The following is a 9,356-nucleotide window of genomic DNA, read 5'->3' on the forward strand; positions in this document are numbered from 1 at the left end:
GGTATCCCTTGAGGGGCGAAATAAAGCAAATGATGGTGTACTGTTCTCGAGAGAGGTAGCTTAAACACTGCACCGATATACTCTTTATCTTCCTCAAAGTACAATCAGAAGGCAGCAAAAGATTCAACAGTGCTGTTGAATTTGTAGGCGAAGATAGGGAATCTTCACAAATTCCCGTCACACGTCAGAACATCTGTTCATGTATTTCCAAAGCAGGTGGATTTTTATACACACAATAAAAAACCCCACTTTATCCTTCCCCTAAAAATCATCCAGAAGGAATCAAATAAGGAATCCAGAACAGAAACTGCAATTAATATAGAATTAACAATTCAGGGCACTGGTAAGAAATTCCTGTCTTATTAAATACCGTTCAAAATATACACACTTGCACTGTACGAATACATGTCAACCAGTTAAACGCTAACAGTCGTGTGTGAGCAGAACTTGAAGGAAGCACTATTGCTTCAGCTTCGCAATGGTAGTGATTCTTACATTCTATGGAAATCTTGAGGCTCCACAGAAGTCCTAAACTTATCCTATGCCCATTGAAAATTTATTCACAAGTTCTTAATATATACACCATCCATCATTTACTGGCGGATTTCCCACAGTCACCTGAAATTTTCACTTTCAAATTGCTTGTACAGACTTTTGGATATGATTCTCTTCCTGAAGACATATGGATACATCTAACATCCATAAAAAAAGGCAAAATCTCTTGATTTATTATAGTCCTGAAAATTCAGGATGGCCGTAGAAGCAAAAAGCATGATGCCTGAACCAAGCAAAGGTGGGAATGAACAGAGCAATTGCCTTGTGAAAGTCACCTTGAAATTGGTATAATTTGGAACTTGCCAGCACAACAAAGGCTCTTACTCCATTTTCTTGGCTTGTGCTTACATCATGTATTCACTTGGAAAGCAGAGGAGTTTCTGCCTTTGCATTGCATTTTGTTTTGTCCTCAGCTGTCCTGACAGGATATAGGGCAGTACAATGTAAATTGAACCATTCAATCTATCTTAAAGAAGAAATAAACAAGTAATACCTATGGGGTGATGTTATTTAACTTTCATCACTCCGGTGACATGCCGTATAGTACAGACCCGCAAGCACTGCAGCAGAGAAAGTGGTAAAGACTGCCAGGGGATCAGGAGCCAGCTGTGGATGGGAACTTCCCAAACCAGCTCTGCTGCTGAGGCTAACGTGTCACGTAACCACACATTTAGCATCCGCGCAGCTTATAAGCCTCCCAACTTCCTAATGCATTTTACAAACTTTTTAAAAAGTAACATATCCAGGAAATTTTTAGGTATGTAACTTCATAAGGTGGAGTTACTAGGAAGGCACTCATCACTGTATTTATCAAAACTAACCATAAGGAAAATTTATAGTAAAATGTAATTTTAAAGAACATCAGAGTATATGAAAAAACTTAGAAGACTTCAGAAGGTTCATTGGAAAAGATAAATAACTTTTAGATCAGCTTATGTTGAAAATACTTAACTCTCAGACCCAGAGTCACTTTGAAAGCTTGTTTTTTGATACTAGTTGATGTCATAAATCATATCACTTTACACTTCCTGAATCTCTTATATTAAATTGCCATGGATAAGCACTACTGCAATACTGTCTTACACATCTGCATTGAAAATGTTTGTCTCATAACTGAGCAACTCAAATGATAGAATATCTTGCTCTTAATCTTACAATTGTTATGCATAGTAACCTTCTCTGCAGTTGCAAATAAACACACACTCTATGTTCCTTTATGTTCTTTAGCAAAAAAAACATACTGTGGTTAAGTGGATCATGGCTATCCATTAATGTTATGTGGTATAGTTTGGTATTGCTGAGGAAGACAGCATTATTTGCAAATATGGCAGCTATACAGCTATGATACAGTCATGAATGCAGGGCTTCTTTATAGAAGAACTTTATGGTAAACAAACCCTTTTGTATTAATGAGGTACCACACAACATCATAGTTTCTATCTCTAATCAAAAACATATTTATCCATGGTTCCTGATCCCTTAAACCTCACAGTTCCTACATTTCTAATGGCATTGGATATAATTATATTCTGCTAATACATTTGTTATTTTGTCATTGATCATTACTCCAGCATACAAAATTTTCCTTGAATACCATTATCACCTGTTCATGGTCACTTCTGGTATTTGAGGCACTTAGATTTTGATGCACACGGCTTCTGGTTTTTAGACCAACTTCTGTCTCTTTGCACAATAACACTAGCATAAGGCTTTCAAGTAAACTGTTTACACATACGTCTATATTACAAGATTATTCTGCTTTCCAGAATAACTTGAGATACTGCTTTACTGTGATATCGATTGGTATCTGGATTACTTCAATTCAGCCAGCCATAGTCTCTAAACCCAAAATCTGTATGAATATTACTCACAAAACTTTTTAGTTAATCCAGAACACACCACTGATTTATGATGTCTCAGGGTTCATTTTTAGAACTACCTTAAATATAGAAAAAAATATTTTTTTCTCCATTTATGTTTGATTTGGTATGCAAAGCAGTATCCTCTTGATTGTTCATTAGCCTTCTGCAATACTCTTATTCCATAAACCCTGATCACATTATAGGTACTACGGAAAGAATGCTTTATGAAATGTCTGCTAGTTCTAAAACCTCATAAAATTGTGAAAGAAATAATAATATTTAAAATTATACATCTTCCAAATGCTAATAAACAGTGTTAAAGGTAAACTCTAAGGACCCCTACTATACCATCATGTAAGGTAATTTTTTCTTGTATTATAATTACATACAATAATAAAATATAAAATATATTTACATAGAATAAGACAGTTTTTAAACAATTTTAAGTATGTAGTTAAGAAATATACATGCATGACTACAGTTTAATTGTTAAGACACAAAAAATCCTACCTGTTTGCTTTCTTCCATATCGGATTCGCTGCTAAATTCTTCTGTATTTAAATTTTCAAAATCTGATTCTCCAACTGCAATTGGCACTGTCACAGTGAGGCCTGGGTTGTTTATGAATGACATGTAATCATTTTCATCGATTACATATTTTTCCACACTGCTGCCTGTGCCTACACCACTGGTGGTTCCATTCCCGTCTTTAAGATAATTCAGATCTTTGCTTATTTCAACAGCAGTATGATTGGAAACGCAACTGTCTTTCTTGTTGTTTAGCTCTTCAAGTGCTTTGATTTCCTCTAAAGCTTTCTGCTTTCTAACAAAGGCTTTTTGGATGAATTCCTGTATCTTTTTTTTAACATAGTCTATTCCCTTCTGAATCCTTGCCACAGCAATCTGGAGATTGTTCATTTCATTATCATCATCTGTAGCAGCAAGGTTGTCTGAACTAAATGAGCTCAGCAACAAGGCCAGAAACAGGTTCAATACCTAAAAGACGAGAAAATACAGCTGTGTGGTAAATACATACATATAAGAAGTGAGTATTTTTACAAGATACTGTCAAAGAACACACATTGTTTTGAAAAAAAAATTAACTAATTTTAGACAACCATATAGCACCTTAAATTACAATAGATCTCCTTACTTTTTTTGATCAGTATTCACTCAGAAGAGGAAAAGAGACAAGATAGCACCAAATTATTTTAAACTTTTTGATCTTTGTTTGAAGGAGTATGGTTGCTTAGACTCTAAAATAAAGAAAAAGTTACAAAAATTCTAGCTATACACATTCATCAGAAGTTTGAAAGCCTTCTGTCTAAATATCTTAAAATATCTTGGAATTTAAGGAGAATTAAATAAACATGATTCATAAAATTAGATGGTTTTCTATGATGCAGATATTTTAGAAACTTATACCAATTATATGCTATAATAACCTACTTATTCTTTCTAACTACTATTTGGAAGATTATACCATGAGACTGTGAGTTTCTGTTCATCCTGGACTTGTCTCTTAAATTCTGTAAAGCTTGTCATAAAAGGATAAAAGGAATAGTTAAAATTAATTTTAAATTTTAATCTCTATTATTTATAATAATACTATATTATTTGTAATTGCATTTTTTTCCTTTTTCACTTGGCAAAAAATGAGTAACTTGTTTGCTGTTATGTAGGAATTTAAAATAAAATGGACTTCTTACATCAGCAGGTAACAATCTTAGCACCAGTACTGCCTGAGAGCTGTGGTTTATTGCCTCAGAATTCAAACATCATTATTGTTGTTTTAATATAATCTCCTATAAGCTGTAGCTATTTCACTAAAGTTTACAAGCAATTAATCATTTCATACTTTGTCTGATATAGCACCAAGCATCCAAAACTTGTCGTGATATGGCAAAATGGCATAAACAAACTTCCCTGTTGTTAAATGTGTTAGGTCTCTCATTTGTACTTTTTATGAGATTTAATTCTGCAGACTTTCATAATTCCAGAAAAGAACCCTGGAGGTAAAAATACATTTAGAAGGAAGAAGACGATATGAATCTGAAACAGTATTTCTATGCTGAAGCTAATGTTAAAAAAATAGTAGAGCAGGTTACTGATCCTAAATAACTTTCTGTTGCTCTGCACATCTCTGCTGATATAATATCAAGATTGCAGGGTCATGTAAATGACTAGGATATGAACATTTTGAATTCTATTTTATAAAAAATTAAATAATTAAAAAATATATTACTAAAGGAAGATAATTTTGACAGGTAATGAAATATAGTCTTAGGCATATCAGAATGAAATGCAAAGATTAACAGTAAAAGAAGCAAAAATAAAGTAAAAGTGTAAATGGTGCATTCCATTTACAATCCTGATTTCTCAGAAGTTCTCAGCAATTCAATATTCATCAGTGGAACCTTTGGCATTTTAACTTGTCAGTTTGAATTAAAATTTTTCTACAAAGGTTTCTTCTATAATTTTGAGCTTTCAAACACATTTTTAGGATGAATGTCCAGTCACTCTCTATTTTGTTTTTGTTTTTTACACCTAAACAGGTCAGAAAGTTCAGTATTTAAATTCAAGATATTCTATATAAGAACAGCTACATTATACTTTATTTTTATTGTCAGAAGTATTAATGCTGGAATTAGCTGTAATACATGTAAGAAAGTCTTCTCCAAAGAAGCAGCTGCCCAGGATCTGGTGCAGCGTAAGCTTTATTATTTCAAGAATAGTTAGGAAGACATTTGGATTTAAACAGCACCTCTAAATTAGCTGCAGCACTCCCATGATACAGTGTTTGATTTGACATTTTGGTGTATTCCTAAATTCCTGGGTGCATGGTGAGAGTACTTCGGTATATGGAAATGAGTGAAAAGGGGGAAAAGAGAATAATCATATGTTTTTACACAAAATTTAGCACATTCAGATTTATTTTTTAATTCTAAATGGAAGTATGACAAACATTCCCATTGCCTAGCTGTAAGTTATGTACATTTTGTATCAGGGTTAATGTTCGAAAATGTTCATCACGTACCACTAGGTTTCCAATCACCATGACCAGCATGAAAACAATAAGGCACATTGTTTGGCCTGCAACCTCCATGCAGTCCCACATCGTTTCTATCCATTCTCCACACAGCACTCGAAATACAATCAGGAAAGAGAGGAAAAAGTCATGCATGTGCAAGCGTGGAAGCACACAGTCACTGGAGATCTTGCAGACACATTCCTTGTAGCTTTTCCCAAACAGCTGCATCCCAACCACAGCGAAAATGAACACAATGATGGCCAGTACCAGGGTCAGGTTACCCAAAGCCCCCACTGAGTTGCCAATAATTTTAATCAGCATATTTAGAGTTGGCCAAGATTTTGCTAACTTAAAAACTCGAAGCTGAAAAACAAAAATGCAGAGGAATCAGTGTTATGAAATAGAAGCTAGGTCCAAGTTGTGTAGTAGGGCATATCAGTTTTTGTACATCAATTTATTCTTCAGTAGGAACATATTATTATTTTAATGGAAAGCAGGGAGCATGGATATTTGCCTAAACTGCAGCATTCAGCATTTCATCTTAGTGATGCACGTAGAAAAAAAAACATAATCTGTGTTTGTACCACGTTTTATTTTAATATTTTAGTGAACAATCCTTAAAGACATTTTAGAAGTTTGTACTCTTCATCACCTTCACTACATCCTCTTTGCTGGCTCGGTTGCACATTTCCCTCAGCACCATATTAGGTCTTCCAGGCTTAGTTAGAGGACAATTTTTGAAGCAACAATTTGATACTGATATTGTGATGTCCATTCAAATCATAAACACTAATGTAAAAATAATATTCAGTAACCAAACTATGGTACATGAAGTTGGGTACCATTGCAACTGGTGCTAACAAACTATGTCATTACTTCCTGCTCTATATATTCGGAAATAACCTAGGTTTTAAAGTAATGTGATGACTATTAGTAATACAGAATTTTAAATAATGAATCTTGTGCCTCCAATACACATACCTATAAATTAGTTTGTGTACAATCCTAATTGCTATAAAAAAGACATTTCTAGTAGAAGCTCAATAATAGTTCAATGTAAGTGTTATGCTAAAGTCAGATTGTTATGACTCTGTTATATGTAATGGAGTTAGTAAATGTTTATTATTGGTGCCTGTTAAAATAAATGTTGTGAGGAGAGGATCTACTTAGGATCTTTATGAGTAATGCAAAGTAATGGTCACAATATAAAGGCTAAAAGTGTGACGATTTTTTATGCTGGTGGCAATATGTATGTTTTTACAGATATTCAGCTTTGATGAATCTTAATGAAATCAGTATAACAAAGATTTACAAAATTCTCAAAAGGTAGGTGTAAGTCTTATGCCGGCAAAGGATATCAGTAGGATAGGTATCAATAGGATAGGATATAATAGTAGGATAATTTGATACCAAAAGATATCAAAGGATATCAATTGATGAACACCTTAAACTTATACTTATCAAATATGGCTTGCAAATTAGGCATATATGAAAAATAGAGCAAGGCATTTAAGAATATAATATGTCTTTACAGTACTGGTAATTATTACAGACATCAGCACATTCTTTTTGAGTGAGACAATTGCATGCAAATATTTAATTATCAAGGTATTTACCAATCTGAATGACCGAAGAACAGATAATCCTTCAACATTTGCAAGACCAAGCTCCATTAAACTAAGGCTAACGATAATACCATCAAAAATATTCCAGCCTTCTTGGAAATAATAATAAGGGTCCATGGCAATTATCTTTAGTACCATTTCTGCTGTGAATATCCCAGTGAATACCTAAAACAAAATGTAATTAATTAGTTGAGTTGTTATGAGAAATTTATATACCTGAGTAAATTTTTCTAATCCAGCTTGAGTTCTCATATCCGTTACTTGTACATGTTACTATAAAAAACAGCTGATTGCGATCTCCAAATGTCATCTAAGTATTTCTAAACAGTGAAAACTCATAATTAAAACAAATTACTAAATCAGGAAAGTTGTAGGAGGGCAGAGGTTTGATAAAGCTATAAAAAGCTATTCACCAGTCAGCAGCTCAGCTCTGGTTCATGTTTGACTGATATGTGCTGGATGATGTGATATGATCTGGTGTTTTCAGTCTTGTTCCTAGAGGATAGTCCCAGTAAAGCAAAAGAAAACTTGACAGCGATTTTTTTGCTTGCTCACAGTCTAAACAGAAGTGTTAGAAGAACCTCGCTTAAGGTCAGACTCTCTAAGGTCTGTCTTTTAGGTCAATGTTGAAGAATATGGGTGGAGTAGCCAGGGGAAGTTAGAGTTCCTTGCACTGGTCTTTTTGTAAGGATATAGAGGTTTCATGCACAGCTGCTATTCTGTGTGATAGCTATTTCCTGTTTGGGAAAAGAACTTAATGGTGATAATGTTCTTTGAAATATCTGGAAGTGCCAAATGTGAAATTATCAACACTCGTTGGTGTTTTAAAGTCTAGAATTTAACCCAACACTTTCCTGCAACGAGTAGCGATCAGTAGTTTGTGCAGTATAATAAAGAAGTTTTGGAGCATAATGCAAAACCACTAAAAAACAGGTTAATATTCCGCACAGCACTCAAAGGATGATCCAAAAGTCTACTGAAGTACACCAACATACTCTGCTATTGCCTTGTGACAGTTCTTTACCCATCTTATTCTCAGTCCTCCTACAGCAAGTTTTATGGAAGCAAAGCTGATGTCCTGGTTTTGGCTGGGATAGAGTTAATTTTCTTCCTAGTAGCTGGTATAGTGCTGTGTTCTGGATTTAGGATGAGAATAAAGTTGATAACACACTGATGTTTTAGTTCTTGTTATGTAGTGCTTACACGAAGTCACGGACTTTTCAGCTTCTTATGCTCTACCGACTGAGAAGGCTGGAGATGCACAAGAAGGTGGGACGGGTCATGGCCAGGACAGCTGACCCAAATCGGCCAAAGGGATATTCCATACCATATGATATCATGCTCAGTAGCTAAACTAGGGGAAACCTGGCCAGGGGGATGCTGTTCAGGGGCTGGCTGAACGTTGGTCAGCGTGTGGTGAGCAGTTGCGTTGTGCATCACTTGTTTGGTATTTATTATTATTATTGTTGTTGTTATTGTTATTAATTTAAATTACTAAACTATTTTTATCTCATCCCATGAGTTTGTTCACTTTTACTCTCCTGATTCTCTCCTCCATACCACTGTGGGGAGTGAGCAAGCGGCTGTGTGGTGCTCAGTTGCCAGCTGGGGTTAAATCACAACAGCTGATTTTTACAACACTATATAACTACAGTCATGATTACCTTTTAATTTAAGAAGATTAGGAGGTTGATATAATGCTGGGCTAACATTCACCATTTTCAAAGTGTAAATTTTAACATTTTAAAAAGTTTATCCTTTTGAGAAACTAGAAATATAGCAAGAAACACTACACTTAAATTGATTGAGAGAGATGTTTCCATATAATGAGAGAACACAAAAAAGATTATTCTTGACAAAACTGTCATATTGTCAAAAAATTTTTAAAAAGCAATGAAAAACATTTTATTTTCAAATATTTCCTTCACAAAATAACCCATTGCATCCACAAACTACTTTTTCTTGAGCATAACTGCATCCCCACACAAAAATACATTTTAAGAGAAGTAAACTCAAGTTTTCTTATAATTACTTAGGACTTTGGAATACTGAATGAATTTTAGTATTATGAAAATGAATCATTGCATTTTAGAACTATATCTTCCTTCTCATTAAAATGGTACAGAAAAGGCACAGTCATATTTGTCATATTTAATTTACCCTCAAACAGACCATGATGTCACAAGCAAAGAATAAATTAACATTTTTTGAATGGAAATCACAAAATTAACGTTAATAGATTAATACAGTGAGGAACAGAGATTTTAATTGAAACCAGCAGGA

The 9,356-nt window shown here is 34.2% G+C and overlaps 1 protein-coding gene across 1 annotated transcript in view; it reads right to left on the reverse strand.

Moving 5' to 3' along the window:
* Window positions 1-9,356, reverse strand: part of LOC104621285 (sodium channel protein type 2 subunit alpha-like) — a gene marked incomplete at its 3' end in the record, with an annotated part of 58,141 nt that overhangs the window by 26,376 nt on the left and 22,409 nt on the right. Inside the window, exons 14-16 of the mRNA XM_010287725.1 lie at window positions 7,065-7,238; window positions 5,455-5,811; window positions 2,928-3,413 (exon numbers count right to left, since the gene is read on the reverse strand). Of these exons, the coding sequence (XP_010286027.1) occupies window positions 2,928-3,413; window positions 5,455-5,811; window positions 7,065-7,238 (1,017 nt within the window). The remainder of the gene's footprint in view (window positions 1-2,927; window positions 3,414-5,454; window positions 5,812-7,064; window positions 7,239-9,356) is intronic.

Source organism: Phaethon lepturus, unplaced genomic scaffold (assembly GCF_000687285.1).
Source record: "Phaethon lepturus isolate BGI_N335 unplaced genomic scaffold, ASM68728v1 scaffold17105, whole genome shotgun sequence".
Taxonomy (NCBI): Eukaryota; Metazoa; Chordata; class Aves; order Phaethontiformes; family Phaethontidae; genus Phaethon; species Phaethon lepturus.